This window comes from Odontesthes bonariensis, chromosome 15, assembly GCF_027942865.1.
Source record: "Odontesthes bonariensis isolate fOdoBon6 chromosome 15, fOdoBon6.hap1, whole genome shotgun sequence".
NCBI classification, from domain to species: domain Eukaryota; kingdom Metazoa; phylum Chordata; class Actinopteri; order Atheriniformes; family Atherinopsidae; genus Odontesthes; species Odontesthes bonariensis.
In genome coordinates, this window is record NC_134520.1 from 12,069,159 (window position 1) to 12,088,506 (window position 19,348).

At 44.0% G+C, this 19,348-nt stretch overlaps 1 protein-coding gene across 5 annotated transcripts in view; it reads right to left on the reverse strand.

The window, feature by feature from the left end:
- The window catches only part of szt2 (SZT2 subunit of KICSTOR complex), a 104,001-nt gene that overhangs the window by 66,540 nt on the left and 18,113 nt on the right, over positions 1-19,348 (reverse strand). For 4 of the 5 annotated variants that reach the window (XM_075485003.1, XM_075485001.1, XM_075485000.1 and 1 more), the window contains exons 18-34: positions 19,197-19,285; positions 17,979-18,147; positions 17,700-17,817; positions 17,312-17,425; positions 16,407-16,610; positions 16,098-16,195; positions 12,823-12,961; positions 12,396-12,719; positions 12,039-12,246; positions 10,636-10,683; positions 7,815-7,942; positions 6,871-7,138; positions 3,608-3,773; positions 2,427-2,519; positions 2,036-2,114; positions 1,107-1,397; positions 795-930 (exon numbers count right to left, since the gene is read on the reverse strand). In XM_075485003.1, the coding sequence (XP_075341118.1) occupies positions 795-930; positions 1,107-1,397; positions 2,036-2,114; positions 2,427-2,519; positions 3,608-3,773; positions 6,871-7,138; positions 7,815-7,942; positions 10,636-10,683; positions 12,039-12,246; positions 12,396-12,719; positions 12,823-12,961; positions 16,098-16,195; positions 16,407-16,610; positions 17,312-17,425; positions 17,700-17,817; positions 17,979-18,147; positions 19,197-19,285 (2,672 nt within the window). The remainder of the gene's footprint in view (positions 1-794; positions 931-1,106; positions 1,398-2,035; positions 2,115-2,426; positions 2,520-3,607; positions 3,774-6,870; positions 7,139-7,814; positions 7,943-10,635; positions 10,684-12,038; positions 12,247-12,395; positions 12,720-12,822; positions 12,962-16,097; positions 16,196-16,406; positions 16,611-17,311; positions 17,426-17,699; positions 17,818-17,978; positions 18,148-19,196; positions 19,286-19,348) is intronic. The other variant, XM_075485002.1, reaches the window with a different exon arrangement.

A 19,348-nucleotide genomic window follows, 5' to 3' on the forward strand; every position in this document is an offset into this window, starting at 1 on the left:
GAGACCACACACAGGCAGTTAAAAACAGAGAGAAATAAATACAGATCATTTTCAACTGTGCTCTCATTCAGCAGCGAGGGTGAGACAGGAAGCTCGGCAGAGAGTGGGGAACAGGACATGAAGCAAGGTGTCACACAGGTGGGAATCTCCACTGAAGACAGCTCCAAAGAGGACTTCAGCCTCTCAACCAGGAGAGCTAAACCATGCCCCTATTTTCAAGCCCTTAAAGGAAAAATAGTGCAACCGTATGCACACATAGCTTCATGGTGGAAAAGGTGTTATGAGTTGTGTTGGGTATCTTATCTGAGTATCTTATCTGCAATGCCATCTGGAAATGTAGCACGGAGAGTTGCATATTTGACACAGAAAGACTTTTGTATTATTATTATCCATCCATGCATCCATTTTCTGTACCCGCTGAATCTGTCGGTCGGGTCGCGGGGGGGCTGGAGCCTATCCCAGCGGTCATTGGGCGAGAGGCGGGGTACACCCTGGACAGGCCGCCAGTCCATCACAGGGCCACACAGAGACAAACCAGACAAACAACCACACACACGCTCACACTCACTCCTCAGGACAATTTAGAGACACCAATGAACTTAGGTTTTTTTTTTGACGGTGGGAGGAAGCCGGAGTACCCGGAGAGAACCCACGCATACACGGGGAGAACATGCTAACTCCACACAGAAAGGCCCCAGCCGGGAGTTGAACCTATTATTATTATATATATTATTATTACTATTATTATATAATTATTTCTTCTTGCAAGCACAGCTTTTTGCACTTCCACTCACCTGTTATGATGGAAATCCCCCATGACTTCGATCTCCAGGGGCAGTGTCAGAACAAAAAGATCTAAAGTGATTGAGAGCTCACTCAGATCGACACACTGTAAGGCCTCAGCGTTCTCCAGGCAGGAAATAATCTCACCTGCAATGAGCACAGCAAAGCAGTCAGAATTCTCCATACATGTGTATATACATGTGTATATATGTGAAGGGGAGCACATCCCAGAGTGAGACTTTGAAATTCATGGATGAAAAGACAACTTAACCTGATGTCTGGTAACAACAACTGAACAGATTCGGTGTCCCTGCTGTACTCACCCAGGCAAGTAGGCAGAGTTAGGATGGGAGTGGAACCATGGCTGCTTTTCATATTGACGGAACAAGTGACATGAACAAAGAGTGGCGGCATGTCCAGGTGTGGCCCCTCAGGCTCCAGCAGGGAGTCTCCCTCCAGAATGCTGAAGGAATCCTGGTCCTGATTGACGGTGTTGGAGTCGGACAGAGATCGGTCTTCACCCTCTCCGTGGGAGCTGGTCCCTGAATGCTCCTCATACTCCACCACCAAGTCGGTGTCACTCTCCGTCATGATGCAGCAGCCCGACAGGTTTTCTACACAAAGAACAGCAGTTACACTACTTAGAGCACAAAAAACTGGTCACTTTACCACATCATATACAGCTCAACAAGCAACGTGATCCCTGTGAAGGGATGTGGAGCCACCAGTAGTTCATATTCAGGTGGAAAACCTGAAAAATGTGATCAGAACAACTGCTGTAGCGCTGCTACTTCAGAATAACTGCTGTAGCGCTGCTACTTCAGAACAACTACTGCAGCGCTGCTACTTCAGAACTACTGTAGAGCTGCTACTTCAGAACAACTGCTGTAGCGCTGCTACTTCAGAACAACTGCTGTAGCGCTGCTACTTCAGAACAACTACTGTAGCGCTGCTACTTCAGAACAACTATTGCAGTGCTGCTACTTCAGAACCACTCCTGCAGCGCTGCTACTTCAGAACAACTACTGGAGCGCTCAAACTTCAGAACAGGAGCGCTCCTACTTCAGCGCTCCGACTGCATTATCAGTGCGGAATGACAGTGGATGCATTTCTTTCTGAAAGCCAATGTGGCTCAAATGAAAAAAGCTCATTGTAACTCCCTGTGATTAGTCCAAAAATCCATACAGGTAATATGTGTCCCTACCTGCAACAACCTGATAGCTGTTTAGGCCTAAATCCGAATAACCCTCACCATCTTCAGTTGCAGGTTCAGCCTCCGACAGCAGCTCTTCGAAGGGTCTCCTCTCCATCTCATCATCGTCTGAGTCCTCCTGAGAAAACACATCCATCTAGTGTGATCTAAAGCGGCCCTCAGGTGGGCACGACACCCACATGGTAGGAGACACACACTGATTGTACAAGTTCAAATCTTGCTAAGACATAATGACTTATCCCTTAATCGCTTCAAGTTATTTTCACAAGGAAAACTCTTACAGATTATGTTAAGAATCAATTCGTCTGCTGTACTTAATGAAGAAACACATCAAAAGTAGTCCACAACCGCTATCCATACATCTTATGATATGTTATGATGTGAAGAAATGTGACATGACAGAGAAGAGTGAGAAATGTCAGAAGCTTACCTCTTTTTTGCATGACGGCGGACAATAGAAGTAGTAGTGTGGATTGGAGGGCACACATTTGAAATACTGGGACAGGATCTCCATGAATTTATCCTGTCAGACAATTATTTTGACATTTGAATGACATCAGTTGGAATTTTTCCCACTTTGAGAGGCATGTATCTCATGTCAAGATGTCTCTTTGAGGATGTTACTGCCATCAGATTTGTTCATATTTTCCAAATGAAATGAATTTGGAAAGAGAAGACAATGACAAAGATTTCTGTTCTGCTCTGTTCAAAACAAATGAATGATTGAAGCTTTTTCTACACTTTTCTCAACTGATAAAAGAGTCTAAAACCCTTTGAGGTATGAGATGGGTGCCTTTCATGGCTTCATTGACCTGATTCAGATAGAACATTCAGTATCGCCCATTACTCACAGGAGAAAGGACAGTGCACTGAGTAAGGTATGATAGAAAAGTTATGTCACGGTTTTAGCACAACCTCGTATTACATTACATTACATCGTATCATATCTCCAAAGCAGTTCAGCTCATTGAACAGCTGGAATGTTCCTTCTGCTCTACAGTAACAAAAGCAGTCGTTACAACCTGTGTATTCAAACTATTCATCTTCAGACTTTGTATTCAGATATCATCTGAATACACCGTCTCCACCGTTACTGCTATATGAAATAAGACTTTGTGCATAAAGTCAACATAAAATTGTCTAATTGCACAGAATAAGGCACCAGTTTTCCCAGAATAACTGCCATCTTGCCTTACAAGAGCACTCCATTGGGCTAAACAAATTGGTGGTAAATGGAAGCTGTGTCTACATAGAAAGCAGCAGTAGTTTAAACCCTCTTTAAGACAGCATTCCCTCATTAAATTTGCTCAGACACTGCAAAAACAGTCGGCTGCATTAGTTGTTGTAATTATCTTTGGGACTCGGTCTGATTGCTCCGAACAGCTGACCATAAAGCACAGACACACTGTGTGTCTGTTAATGTGATCTGAAACTGATGCACATATGTTACTACCCCAACCTCGTCAGACTGTCATCCCATAAGAAAAGCACCAGAGTACTGATTCAACCATGGCTCCAACACTGAAACGGGCTTTTGGTTGAATGGTCGAATGAATAACAAGCCTACTTTATAATGATTAGACTGTTTTTTGTCATTTCATAAGAGCATACCTGTATGATTTTGTGCAGATCTGGATATACTTCACACTTGGGCTGTGTCTGGAGCAGGGTCAGAGGGAACTCTGGGATCCTGGACTCATCCAGGATCAGTGGAGAAGCAGGAGCAGACACCTTCCCTCGAGATTCAGCTTCACTTGCATCTTCCATGTCTGTACTACTGCCAAAAATGTCATCAAAAGAATAATCATGTTAGCTCAGCCGGCCAATCACCACTGTGGCAGTTTGGCAGCTTTTATGGGAGTAACAGGTCATTTGATAACACTGACTGCACCTTTCAGTTGAAAACAAATAGAACTCAGTCATCTACATACATGTATATCCCAGAGTTAATAGATGTGTGGTTCATGAGAACAGAGATGATGCAGGTCCATGAAGGCATGTGTGATTTCAGCTTCACTGTCTAAACACTTATACCATCTGGTGGATGGTTTACATCACCGGAATTTATCACTATATAGTGACTATATTCATTATAAACTATTAAAAACATATATGAGTATAAAGAAACTAAGATAGCATTTTTTAAACACAGAAGATGTATTTAATGCACCTGTCATTTAATCGGAATGTGGTTTAGAAAACAGAAAAGAACATATATTACTTGGCAACAATTGTGCATGTCAGCTCTACCAGCTCTAATAAATTGTTCTGTAATTGGAGATATGTGATCCGAAGTAAAAAAAAAAAAAAAAAAAAAAAATGAAGAAAAGCTTAAACTCTTCTATTCTTCAGTCAAACTTTGGATATGCTATACTTTTGATGATACATCAGTGATAATAGTGGGAAGGAGTCCATCAATCTTCTCTCTGATAGAAACTATTTTATTGATAAAGAAGCTCATGAAATCATCACTGCTGAGAGTAGTGTGAATCAACTCAGTGCTGCATTTGATACGGTCGATCACAGTATCTTATTACAGAGACTTGAACATGTTATTGGGATTAAAGGAACTGCATTAGGCTGGTTTAAGTCATATTTATCTGATTGATTTCAGTTTGTTCTTGTAAATTAAGAATCTTCCTCATACACCAGAGTAAGTCATGGAGTTCCTCAGGTCTAATAATGTTACCTAATAATTAGGTAACATTATTAGACAGCATGGCATAAATTTCCATTGCTATGCTGATGATACTCAGCTGTACTTATCTATGAAACCAGATAAACCCAATAGGTTGGTCAGACTAGAAGCATGTCTCAAAGACATAAAGACCTGGATGACTCAGAACTGTCTGCTTCTAAATTCAGACAAACTGAAGTCGTTATCTTTGGACCTGAGCGCTTCAGGGAGAAATTATCTAGCTATATCATTACTCTAGATGGTATTTTCTTGGCTTCTTGTACTACAGTGAAGAACCTTGGAGTTATTTTTGACCAGAATTTATCATTTGACTCACAGGTTTCTATGACTACTTTCTTTCACCTTCGTAATATTGTTAAAATCAGGAACATCTTGTCTCAGAGTGATGCAGAAAATCTGCTCCATGCATTTGTTACTTCAGGATTGGACTGCTGTAATTCTTTATTATTGGGCTATCCCACATATTCTCTGAAAAGCCTTCAGCTGATTCAAAATGCTGCAGCCAGAGTTCTGATGAGAACTAACAGCAGAGATCCTCTTTCTCCAGTTTTAGCTTCTCTTCATTGGCTCCCTGTTCAATTCAGAATAGAATTTAAGATTCTTTGCCTCAGGCACGCTCAGGACGGGAGATTGGACTAAAGACAAGTTTCAGTGTAATCTGTTGGTTTCCTTAGCTAGGAAACTTTCTCGTCCCTCTTCCAACCCCCACCCTCTCTTCCCTCCTCCCTGATGATTTCGCCGACTTCTTTGACAAGAAGGTTAACGATATCAGATCTTCCTTCCCTCACCTCCCAGCTGTCCACACCACCCACACTTGTCGCTCTCCCACTTCACCCTCTCTACCACCTTCTCCCTCACCTCCCTCTCTGACCCACTTCTCTCCCCTCTCCGCAGATGAGGTCCTTCACCTTGTAACATTTAGCCGCCCCACCACATGTTCCCTTGACCCAGTCCCTTCCCCTCTCCTTCATTCAGCTGCACCTAATCTTCTTCCTTACCTGACCCACCTCATTAACACGTCTTTGACATCAGGCTCTTTTCCTTCTGCTTTCAGGACTGCCAGAGTCACTCCTCTTCTAAGGAAACCAGCTCTTGACCCTTCAGAGATCAAGAACTACAGACCGGTATCCCTTCTACCCTTCCTGTCCAAAACTCTTGAACGTGCTGTCTTTAAACAACTGTCCTCTTACCTCCACCAGAACAACCTCTTGGATCCCCACCAGTCCGTGTTCAAGGTGGTTCCACTCAACTGAGACGGCCCTCCTAGCAGTAACTGAGTCACTCCAAACGATTCCTCCTCTACAACATCCGGAGGATGCGCCCCTTCCTCACCGACAAGGCAGCGCAGGTGCCCATCCAGGCTCTTGTCATCTCCCGCCTGGACTACTGCAACTCCCTCCTTGCTGGCGCCCCGGCTTCTGCCATCAGACCTCTGGAGCTTGTTCAGAAAGCTGCTGCTCGTCTGGTGTTCAACCTCCCCAGCTTCTTCATACCTCCAGGCTACGGTCAAGCCCTACACCCCCGCCCGACCGCTTTGCTCTGCGGCCACCAGGCGCCTGGCTGCCCCGTCACTCAGGGGTCCCTGCGCACGATTAACACGGTCACGGCTTTTCTCTGTTCTGGCACCCCGATGGTGGAACGATCTCCCGACTGATGTCAGGACAGCTGAGTCGCTGCCCACCTTTGGCCGCAGGCTGAAAACCCATCTCTTCAGGAAACACTACCCTGATCCGCCCTCTTAGGACATCACCTGTTTCGTCCCAGCCCCTTACGCACTTATTTGTTTCCTAAATTGTCTTTGTTTTCTAAATTGTCTTCCCATTTGTCTAGGTACCTAACTTACCGCACTTACTCTAGCACCAGTTATGCTCTTGGTTTTGGAAGGAAATGCACTTAGGATTTCTTGTGACCTGAAGTTCTTTTGCCTACCGATGTGGAACACACTCATTGTAAGTCGCTTTGGATAAAAGCGTCTGCAAAATGACCGTAATGAAATAGTTTTTGAATTGGCTCTATATGAATGAATTGGATTATTTTGAAATTAATTATGATTACAATGAATTGAACTCCAAATGGCTTGAATTGGACTATATTATTGAATTGCCTTGAGATGACATTTGTTGTAATTTGGTGCTTTATAAATAAAGTGAATTGAATTGAATTGAATTGGTCTCACCTAAAGGAGGAGGCCAGAACTGCCCTGACATCTGCTTGTTCCTCCTCAACCTCTCCAATGACAAAGGTGGCAGAGCTTCTTAGACCTTTTGGATTTGCTCCCAATCCTGGAGCCTTACAGTTCTCTCTGAAGACCCTGATGTGTCCACAGAGTGTCTGCAGGAAAGCGGTGATGTCAATCTCCTGCAACGATTCTTCACAGTAGTCCATTGCCATCAGGACATCCTGGGAGCTGATGCTATAGGACTGCTGCAGGCTGCGATACACACCTTAGGAGCACAGGGAACAATCAGTGTCTTATGATGTGTTCCACAACTACATTCATTTGTGTTCTAAAATAAGGCATTTCAGGCAAAGCTCCGACTTAAAATACACAAGTAAAGCTGTGCACTGTACATTACGTCTTGCACAGGTCACAGCAACCTGACACAGGTTGTAAGGTTTGGGTGCAATGCAACTTCCTTCAGCTCTGTCAAGTCCAACTGACCCAGCTGCTCAGAAGTCACAACAGAACATGATGCTGAGCCCACAATCATACTTCAGTATCGGAATAACATTACTCCTCAAGTTTTCCTCATGTGAATTATGTAAACTCCCATAACACACAGATGGATGCTTTTCTGAACTAGATGCATAGAATTCAGTAAGGTATAAATATAAATAAATAAATAAATAAATAAATAAATAAATAAAAAAATAAAATACAATTTGGAGCCAAAACTCAGAGTGAGAAAACCTCTATAAATAAGAGATTTAAATATTACTAAATCTGCTGAAGGTTGTAATGACAGAGAGCAAGAGTTATCTTGAGTATAGTTATCACAGAAAAAATGTCAAAAATCTCATAATGACATTTACATAACGATGAAGTAAGCAAAAAGCTGAACAGTTTCTGAAGCAAAAGCTCAAATTCTTCAGTGTTCTATGTTGCCGAAGGGAGGCCACCTTTCACGTAGCTCTGGTGGTAGTGCTCCTGCAGTAGGCTGCAATAGTTGGCCAGCTCTTTATGTTTGTGAGGCTGAGCCAGAAGGTCAGTCCACGGGGATGGACTGCTGCGGTCCTGAGAGAGCGATCTGCCAAAGGACAAAAACAGGGGGATTCACAGCTAAAACCACTCAGACATTTCCCCAGAAATGAAAAAACATGCTTATGTTGTACTCGTCTTAATAGGCATCAGAAGCAACATTCAAGAAGCCAAAAAGCCTGAAAAGGAAAGCTGAACCTCCACAGCAAGCATCAGATGTGTTAGATAAGAAAATCTAAATAACTGATCAGATCCACAGGAAGGTAGACATGAAACATGTTGAAGAAGACATCAGTTATCTAACGAGCTGCTTTTATAGCAAATTTGAATGGCAAAATGTCATAAAGTTACTGTGCTTATAATGACTCATGATTCATATTTAGACTATTGATAGAAACCATTGAATTTAATAAATTCATTTGTTACCTTATTAATTCCAAAAATGAAGCAAAAAATCTAATTAGCACAAGGAAATTTAATTTGTTATTCTATTTCCACTGCATGTGTGTCCGATAACAGATCAACACTTCCTTTCATTCGAATGCCTCTCGTTCACTTAAAGTGGACATATTCAAAAATAAGAATTACTTTCTCTGTTCTATCTGAATAACTGAAAAAAACTTGACACTGTGTTTTGTCTGAAAATCTCATTTAGTTCACATTTCCACAGGTAGCTGGTATCATTCGCATGCGTCTTACAACCTCAGAGGAAATCAGAGCCCAGTGGACAAACTATATCTGAGGGGAATGTTCCAGCAGAGTTAGAAAACACTGTGTGGAGCAACCACTGTTCAACCAACTGCTTTACCAACTTGTGCCCGTTAAATGCTGAACTTGTGAAGAAACTGTACCTTAAATAGTTAGCAGTTCCATCGCCTTTTTGGCTGAACTCCAGACAAGAGAAATTAAAGTATTTCAGTAATGATTCTGCTATTATGTTTATTATTATTTAGCCTTTTAGCACTTTCCAACTTGGGTCATTAACTTAACAGGCAGTTGTTACTGTTACGTTCTATAAGATGAACAATTATTACCTTTTAAGGTGAATGGACTGTACATGTATAGCACTTTTCTGTAGCTGACCACTCAAAGCGCTTTAACACTACATGCAACATTCACCCATTCACACACACATCTCTGTCAGTGCTTTATTCTCTACACATTCATTCACCAACGGATGTATTGTAGGCAACGTGGGGTCAGTGTTGATACATGTCTACATACAAATATACTGTATATTTACGTAGAAAGGCAAAGTCTATTCATTCCTAATGAAGGTAAAATGGTCTCAAAGGTTTTAAAAAGCCCTGCCATTTAAAGGGACACTATGTAATTTCTTCCCCCATCTAGTAGTGCAAATGTGCGTTGCAACTTCTTGAACTACGGCAGGCGGTATGTGTCAAGATTCAAGAAGCTACAGATTCAGACTCAAGGTCCATACAAACAAAAAGACATCAAGACACACAGTACAAAGGATTACAAAACACACATACAATAACACTATAAATACAGATGACAGATAACATGTCAGATAACATAAGTTGACATAGCCTTTGGTGTGCAAGCAATGCAATTAGTCATATTCCGGGAGTTACCGGAAGTGACGTCGACACAGCGGTAGCGTTAGCAGCAGTGTGTAGTTGCTATATGGAAAGTGTTCTTTTAAATAAACTCCCGGTAAACTTACAAACTTTCTAATGCCTCGTTTTGTGAGTTAAGAGCCTATGTGTACTACGGCAGAAGTTTGGTAACAATCAATGCATTATTAGTGGGATAATTTACGAGATAAAATCTATTTGCCATTAGCGCCAGTAATAAGCCATTCGGCGGACGTGACGTCAAAATGACGTCATTTCCGCTTCCAGGCCTGGCGTTGGGGAAAACGCGATTCGAAGTGCTTTATGTCCCTCTCGGCACTTTGTCGTTTTTCATAGACCGGAAGGACATGGCAGCCTCCATAGTGCTTGCCCGCTCTATGTAGATACAGACAAGTTATTCTTCACTCAGGAGGATAATTGAGATTTTTGACAGAGATAATTTTACACCAATGAGGACTAATTTATGAATGAATATGTTGATTTGAGCTAATAAATGACTTAATTTATTACATAGTGTCCCTTTAAGGCAGCTTTTTAAAACAAAGTGGAGGTATTAAAAGGCTCTTTTGAAATCCCTCTTTGGGCTTCACCGTAAACAGCTCCTCTTTGGAGAAGATCATGCATAATGGTTTGTTCTGACTGTCCAGAGTATGTTCTCAGAGAAGCTGTGGGACTTCTCCAAAACTATATGAGGTCACAACTTTGAGACAATGTGTCGGCTTAAGCACACAAGGGCTGCTCCGTGTCTGTAAAGGAGACGTACATATTAAGCATCTGGTCCACAGAAGAATTTACTCCACACACTCTGCACAAGGCAGGTGGACAGCAGAGCATTCCAGGCTATGTGAAGCTATGTTACTGTAACAGTTGCATAGCTGGAAGTTGACTTATTTAGCCGTGTATTGTGTTCAGTGTGTGGAAGCACTGCACCTGCTGTGTATATGCTGCAATACGAGCCTGAGGAAGAAGCACAGACAGGTCTAGAAAGGGAAGATGGCTTTAGAGCTCAGAGTATTATAAGTGCAGCACTTTCCCATTCTACAGAAGACAAGCATGTCCCTGAGATTAGAGGTGTCACACCAAAGCTGAGCAGCCCCTCAGCAGAAGAGAATGAGAGCAGAAAAACACAGTCAAGCTGGGCTACCTTAGCTTCCCGTGCTGATACATCTCCCAGGATTCAGCATCTTGGGTTCTATTCTCACCCGTGAAGACAACCAGAAACAAAAATGTTAACAGCTGAACTGCAACTTCTGTCTGACAAAATCCCAGAGTCAGTCCCACTTACCATACAGCAGGAACTTTGGTTTTAATTCAACACTGTGAGCACAGTTTCACCTCGAGTCACATTTAAAACTGCCTGAATGTTTAGACATAAAAGCTCCATTTCATTGTATTTAGTATGACGTGTACACAGCTGCTTGTGTGCTGCCCAGAAGGAAACACAATTCCCTGACTGGTTTAGCTGGTACCTGCACTGAGAGGTTAGTCTGACTACTCCAAAAGAGAAAAATATACCCTCTGCCTTGCCAATCTGAGCTTATACAAATGCTTAGTTAAATCTTTTTTTGGCCACGCAGTATATGTGGCAGTGTGTAGGGACCTCTTAATGGCTGAACATATACTGGTTGTAATAACAACCATGTTTATCCTGTTAGAAATTCCCTGTGAAATGAGCTCAGAATGTGTAAATGTCTTTAAACAGTGAAAGAAATGTTCCCATTTGAGCCTAATCTGACCTCTTTTCATATTTAAGTCTTCTTATGGTAATAATGCTTCCTGGTAAGACCTCATCATTTCCACCAGGTCATGTTTGGTGCAATCACAAAATAACAGCTGAAATCTGGGAAGCAAAACAACTTGTAACAACACAGGTTATTTCATCTCCATCTATGCCACAGCCTGTAGACATTATACTGAGGTACACACATCAGTGACTCCCATGGTGCAGGCTATATGTTCAAGTCGTTAAAGTCGCTTTCCAGTCACTTTTATGAGTATGTTTAAACTGACATCAGACCCAAAATGGCTGCATTATTTACCATGGTTTCCATCCCGCGACCCTGAGCTGCATTAAGCGGGTATAGAAAAAGAATGTCGGCCCCTGCTGTCACGGGGCCAGAGGCGGGGTACGCCCTGAACAGGTCCCTCACGGGGACAAATTTACACTGATTTGCAGTAGAAAAATGATAATGAAAAAAAAAAAACTGAAGGAATGTACAGAGATGTCCCATTTTCTATGGCTAAATCAATTCAATGTAATGTCAATGTGAACATACTTTCTGGTGATGTCACCGTCTCCATACAGAAATGAACTCATCTCTCGCGGGTAAGTTGCTATTATCGTTGAATCTAAACTAGAACTGTACAAGACCAAGTTGCAATAAATCAGATTCACCCTTTGATAATTAATCTTTACAACAAAGTCAGTTTAAACTATTGCCAAATTCTTATTGCACCAGTTGAACCCTTTTCAAACAGATAAGGGTCCCTGCTGGGCCATGATTGGGACCGTGCCGTTGCCTCTCTACCTGAGGGTGAGCTCCATACCTGAAGAAGATGTCCCTGGGTTGGCGGGTGGAGTTAGGGTGCACCAGTTGCTCCTTCAGGTTCTCCAGTGAACAGCTGTAGACATAAACTGGACACTTCAACTGGCTGTTGTCACTGCTGCTCTGCTGGGAAACCTGCCTGCTGAAGCTGATGTGCAAATCTGCCTTCTGTGGTTCAGAGAACTGGACTCTCTCTTTTTCTCCCAGATCTGCAATATGTGGAGAATACAACATTTCAGCAGATTGTTCAGTCCTTCCTGGGGTGTGTACAATGTGTGTTAGCTCTGATTAACTTTGATGCTTGGGCTAAACTAATGGGATTGGGATTATAACCCTCAGCAAGGGTCATTAAACCCACCTGAACCTGGTGACCCAGTCTCTTCCGCTAAGAGTCCACTATCCAAACTGTCCTGGTCCAATTTCAGGGAGTCAATGGACTCAGAGTGGCCCTCAGATAAAGGTGAGAGGAGAGGGGATTTGGCGGAAAAGTGTCCACTGCTGGAGCTCGTGCACAGCTTGCAGGCCGGACTGAGCCCAGTCTCGGACCTGTCCGCAGCACTGATGGAGCTCGACAGGGAGTCGGTCTGAGATCTGTTGCCGGGTGTAAGAGTGTTGTCTTCATGTGAACTGACGTCAGTCCGAGGCTCACTCTCCACAGTTGATGCCATCAACATCAGAGCATCTGTCAAAAAAAAAACAAACACAGAATCCAGATTTTATTTTGTTTCTTCATTCTGGGAATGTGCTTCCATTTCACCGACGAATAAACCAAAGTAGAGGTGTACCTGCAAAGGTGGCCGGGAGGACAGTGAGGAGAAGCTGCTGGGAGCTGACAGACTTGGCATAGCATCTCCACTGCGGTGTAGAGCGACTCCTCTCCACCATCAAGGGCTCTTCGTCTGCAAGGTCTGCGTTACTAAAGCTCTGTCAAAGATAGACAGGGCACCATGCAATTACTGAATGTGTTCCCAAATGTGCAGAATAACATGGAGCCGCTGTCACAGCTCCCACTGTAGACTTGGTTGGTCATGTAAAATGTAAATCTAATAAATTGGAATTATTGTTCTTCAATGTAAAAACTCAATTTTCCACCATTTGCTGTGCATGATATGTCAAGATTCCAAGAGTCTGGAGATGTCTGTGTGCACAAGTGACCCGACTGCAAATCAGTACTGGATGCCCGTGCTCTCTGGGCCTCCAAGCAGCACTGCATTAGCAACACTTCCAGAAACTTTCCGAACACCATAACATCCAACGAGGCCGCTTAAAAATCTATTGTGCAAAGAAGCCGTGCGCTTACATGATTTTGGCTTTGGGGCTTTAGCAGTAGAAAACTGTTCTTTTTGGAAATCATGAACACTGCGTCAGAACTAAAGAGTGGAAGGACCATCTGTCTTGTTATCAGTACTCAATTCAAAATCCAGCATCTCTGATGATATGGGGGTGCATTGCTGCCCATGGAAAAAGCAACTTGGAAAATCTGGAAAGGCACCAGCGGGTAATTCCGTCCCACACGGCTGGCATGGCTCGGCTCAGGGTAGACTGGCACAGTCCCAATCGGTTGGCCAGCTCCCTCTGGAATGCCCCGGTTGCTATAGGAACCCCAGTGTGCACATCACCTGTGAGCACAGGCAGCGCATGGCTCCTCGCTGTGTTGCGCTCCAACGCCGGCCGCAGCTCTGCGCACAGTTCCAGGAGGATTTCCCTCAGGAACCTAAAGCGGCTGATGAGCCAGTCGCCATTATGTTCACACACGCTCTCTTCTAATTGCACCATTTGCAAAGTCTTATAATACCGCTAAAGCAGCCATTGTTTTTAATGGTATGCATTGCACCATTTTGCGCTGCTTTTATATCCACTCGTGTAACTGCAGACTCATGGGTGTGTTAATTGTTCATCAGTATTAATTAGGGACCGAGCAGTGAAACTGCAAGGACCCTATTGTATCTGTAAGGTTTATTATTATTCCGTACGATTCTTTGCAAAAGGTATGCGAAAACTCAGGAAATTTTGCAAGAGCCACCTGCCAGTCGACGACATGAAAGAATCTAAACTTTATATTTTTGGGAGTCGCTCATTGACTCTGTAGCGCCCCCTACAATGCTTAAAAATGGTCCCCTTAATAGGATTAGTTTTGCGTAGGATAACGAAATTCGGTACACTCATTCATCATGCCCAGACGCACAAAAAAGTCTCATGCCGCCAATGTGCCACGTCCACAAGAAGGCGGCCATTTTGGATGGAAGGTGCGTTTTCGTGCCATTTTTGGCCGATTCCACGCCTTGCATAAGATCGAACTTGTCCAACAGATTTCATGCTACAAGCTTCAAACTTGGCCAGGTTACTCTTAAGACATGGGGGAATAATAATCTTGAGAAACTTTTCAGAACTCTGAATGGTGTGGGCGTGGCCAGGCGATTAAAATCGTGTGATGGCGTTTGTGATTTGAAAGCCTTATCATCATCGCAAAGTCATGAAACTTGGCACACACGTCTAGTCTCTCAACCTCGTACGTATGTAAAGGGTATCATGTGTGGGTGGAGCAAAATGGCTCAGTGGCGCCCCCTAGAAATTTTCAAAAACCCCTCTGCATTGGGGTTATTATGTGCTCGTACGTACGCAGAGGGTATCGTGCGTGTGGGCAGAGCTGCGGCTCCAGCGTCCAGCACATGCCCCAACGTACGCACACCTCGGTCCCGCTCACAGCTGCTTGCAGCTTTCTAGTTGTTCATGTATCTCAAAAGTAAACATCACTGTCTGAGGACTAATTGTTTTCACATTTATTTATTATAACAGTTTCTCAACATCACCTCTAAGTGTCTCCAAAGAATCAACAGCTGTAGAAAAGTGCGTACGCCAGCCCTGAAGCTGCCGTGAGGCACCGCACATTTCCACAGTCATTTCACTCTTGAGACATCTGATCGTTGATGTGAAAAGGTGCGTACGCCACTATTTTGTGCGTACGCACCCTTTGTACACGAGGCCCCTGCTCCACTGTTCAACAACCTGGGTGAAAACCATATGATCCTCCTGAATTCTGAGGTTTGACCATTTGTCCGAACCTCCTTTCAACACCTTGAAGTAAACTTTCCCAATGAGGCCGAGCTGTGCGACCTCCCTACAGTTAGACACTCTCTGGTCCCTCTTCTTAAAAACGGGAACCACCACCCCAATCTAACACTTCCGAGGCGTTGTGCCAGACTCGCGTGCAACATTGAAAAACTAAATTCCTTTTGGCAGGAATGACCCCCTGTATCTCAGTGTAGCCTCATATTGTTCACAATGTTGTTTCGACATTCTGTGTTTCCTCAAAGTTTACAGTTCCAGGGGGGCTTAAAAAGCTGTCATCTGGTGACTTTTGCTGCTTGTCAGGGGCAGGGTGTGCAGCACTTGAGCTCTTTTCTGGACTTGGACCCAGAGCAGGAGAGCAAGTGTTGCCACCTCTCAGAGTTCCACGTGGTGATCAGTGCACAGCAGCAACGTCCAGGATATATCGCTGCAGCTCTGAGGATATGACTACAAAGTCAATCATTAAGCTTTTGCCAAAGGCGGCACAGAACACAGAAGGGTTCGGACAAGGGAGGTCAGCCCTTCCAGGTCCCTCCGCCAAAGTCCCCCAGGAGAACCAAGAAATCCCGAGGTGGAAACCCCTCCAGGACACCACCTAGAGACTCCAAACGGACCCCCTTATTTAACTCAAATATGTTTGATCATATTGTAGATAAGGGATGGAATATTACAACCATGGGAATTCACCTGTCTAATCGTGCAGTAAAAAGTTGCCGCAGCATGATTTTGAGTTACTTTGCTGACACAATATTGTCTGCAGCCCTCGAGAAAAAGCACCAATTAGAATTCATTTATGAATAAAATTTGAATTTGTGTGGAACAAACAGCAGACCAGCATGGTGTTGAGTACAGATTGGAATTTCACTGTAAGTGCAATCTCTACCAGGTGATGGTGAAATGAACAGAAAATCTTCCTTGTAAAAGGGATTTGACATGTGACAGTGTAAGGAATGAATGCGAGTTTGAAAGTTTTCTGTATGCGTGACATTACCTGTAAGGTACTTGTGGATCCCATCAACTCTTTGCTGCTGCAGCTGGTGTTGAAAGATGTGACAGTGTCCTGTCGGTCCGGAGGCTTCTTAAATTCTTCTGACACACAGACAGCAGAGACAGAATCTGACTGATCTGAAGACATAGTGACTCGCCAAGTAGTCCCTTTCTGAATCTGATAAAACTGGACAACTGAGGGTACACTTCATCACTTAAAAAGTAAACCCTGTACGTCTATTTGAGCGTCAAGTTTTTACAAAGTCCCAAACAATGGCTAAATTCACAAATGAGACAATAAGGCAGCACTGACCTTTAACACCAGGTAGAGAGAAAGGAGCCACATGGCCATCTCTTTCTCGCTCTAAGATGTGGTGCATGAAGGCAACATGATCACTGGCAGCTAACGGAACCTCCCGGTCATTGAGCTCGTGCTCCAGGCTGCTGTGGAAGAGGCTGAGCAGGAGCTCATTGGGAAGACAAGGGGAGCTGTGAACCTGCTCCTCGTTCTCCACAGCTAAGCAAATGGAAACAAAGCAACAAGCAGAACTTTTTAAATGAGTCGCTAGCCCAGATTTTCATCCAATTGTATGCATTTTCAAACCTGGGAATTCCCATGCTGCTTTGCGCGCGATTTCATTCACACTGCAAAGGCAGCCTGGAAACCACCGCCCTTATTTTTGCCTGATTTAGGGAACCAATCACAGAACGGGGGGGGGGGGGGGCAGCAAGACGATGACGACGTCTATGCCCGACACCGAAGTTTGTAGAGTGTTAATCCAACATGGCAGCGGACACAACGTTACCGTTCAATGCAGCCTTAGAAAGTGTTTTAAGTAGCTTAGAACGCAAGTTTACTTTTAAAAAAGAGCAACGCGTCTTCTTCCTCGGCGAATTTCTGTCGCTCTACATACGTCATCTGGTATAAGTGATACAATTGACTATGAATCGCGCGCAAAGCAGCATGGGAAGAACCAGACGCCATTTGATAGACATTCGTAGCGCCCAATAAACGGCTCTAGGCATTCGTAAACCACGCCTCAAATACGAGAAAATGCACACCTAGTTCCCAGACCACCATCTCATCGAGATGTGGACGCGTCAGCCAGGCTATGCATTTTCCTTGTTTCAGAAAAACTTCAAAGCCACAAAGTCACTATTTTATGATGGATTGAAATGGAACTGAAACTTTGAGGAGGAACCGCAGGAATACAGTACCTGTGCTGAATGTAAGGAAGAAGAGCTCAGCCTGCTGGCAGCTGGGCAGCAGTTGAATGAGATCAAACTGGAAAGGAACCATGTGGATGCCATCCTCAGAGGCCTGGACCTCCCCTGAACACCCACGTGTTTCAACAACACAAAGAACAGAAATGAACAGCGCCCACGGCAGGAAGCCGCAGAAACTGAACAGCACAAACTGGGAAATATATTTAGGGTGACAGCATTCAATGAAGCGGGTGAACCTATAGAAAGCATGAGCCACGTTGAACCCATACAGTGGGAATGGTTTCATGTTTGGCTGGTGTTAGGTCAGCCACAGAAAGCAGGTTCGGGGTGGTGTGCTTATGGCTTTGGAATGCCCCATGTGTAAGCTATGTTCGGTTACCTTGCACGTCTTTGAGCTCAGCTGGCGGCGAGCACACCTGCTCCTTATTCTGACACAGTTGACTCAAATACTCAAAGGTCATCATGGTGGACATACAGGCCAGATCCCTTGGGAAGATCTGTGACAACACAGCAGGTCGCTTAAAAACCAAATCCTCTTCCATCAGGACATTAAGCAGCAAAACGGAGCTCTCTGCACGCACACATTCACACTTCTCAGAGAAAGACTGCGCACAGTGGCGCTCTTTGACCAACTGTTGCATGAAATTGTTCTACGCACTGCTTGAGGGATCTCCTGGTACTTCAGACCCTGGAAGTTTTGGTGCTGGTCCATGCAGTTCATCACTGTGCCGTTCTGTGGTTCTACCCAGCACTCCGTCACCAGGTTCAGGTCTGTGTCCAAGTCTACAGCCTCCACATCAGTGTCGTTATCATCGTCTGTGGAAAAGCTGGAGTCCCAGGAAAAATTCACAAATGATCAAGACTCAACTAAAAGTGCAAAACATTGTTCAAGGCAAGGCTGACTTAAAGGAGAATTCCAGCCATTTTACAAACATATCCCATCTGTTGGAGACCCAGGGAAGTTGGCCAAAGGGAAAACCGCGAGAAATTTTCATGCCCGCTGCGCAAAGTTGTCCAATTGCGCTGATTTCCATGAAAGCGGGCTCTTTCGGGCAAGCGTTTAACCTTTTCTGAGGCTCTTAACGTGTATCAAAATACTTTTGACCGAATTGGCCGTGGTGTCAGTAGCAATACAATTCAACCCAGGGGCTAACCATACCATTAGCTAGCACAGACATGATACATTTTGAGATTTCAAAAACAGCGCACCTATCTCTCTCAGCTTCCATGTTCCACAGGCGTGCGCACAAATTAAGTCATACACTATAGTATAGTATATATATAGTATATATATAAATAGTATTCCAAAATTGTCTTTTTGTCCACTAAAAACGACCCTCGGGAACCGAACTACACATTGCCATGTTTGTTATTGTTTCCTATCGAACAGCTAACTTGTTTCAACACCCATTTTCACCGTGATGTCATGACGTGTCACATGACTGCTGGAAGGAGCCCACCTTCGCCCATTATTCAGCTGCGGGAGATAAGAACCCTCGGGATTTTATTGTTTGCAATTTCAAGATGGATAGTTCGTCAGATTCTGATGTTGGAATGGAAGAGTTTGACAAGTTTGATGGACGTTAAGAGCCTCAGAAAAGGTTAAACGTTTGCCCGAAAGAGCCCGCTTTCATGGAAATCAGTGCAATTGGACAACTTTGCGCAGCGGGCATGAACATTTCTCACGGTTTTCCCTTTGGCAAACTTCCCTGGGTCTCCAACAGATGGGATATGTTTGTAAAATGGCCTGAATTCTCCTTTAATGACAAGTCAGTTCCACCGCTGGACTGATTCATGCTAATGCCTTCCGTTCACCAACACAATGACGATGTAATCAAATAAGATGCTCTGCTGAGAAACCTAGCATCAGCCCTACCTGTCCTTGGTGGAGGTCGAGTGAGGTGGAAACAGGATGTACTGAACAATGCAGGAGTGGCTCTCTCTGTCGGTGTCACCCGACATGCCCTGATGACAGATGCACATTTCGGTAGAAAGAAATGAAAGTTAATAATGCAAACATTAGACTCC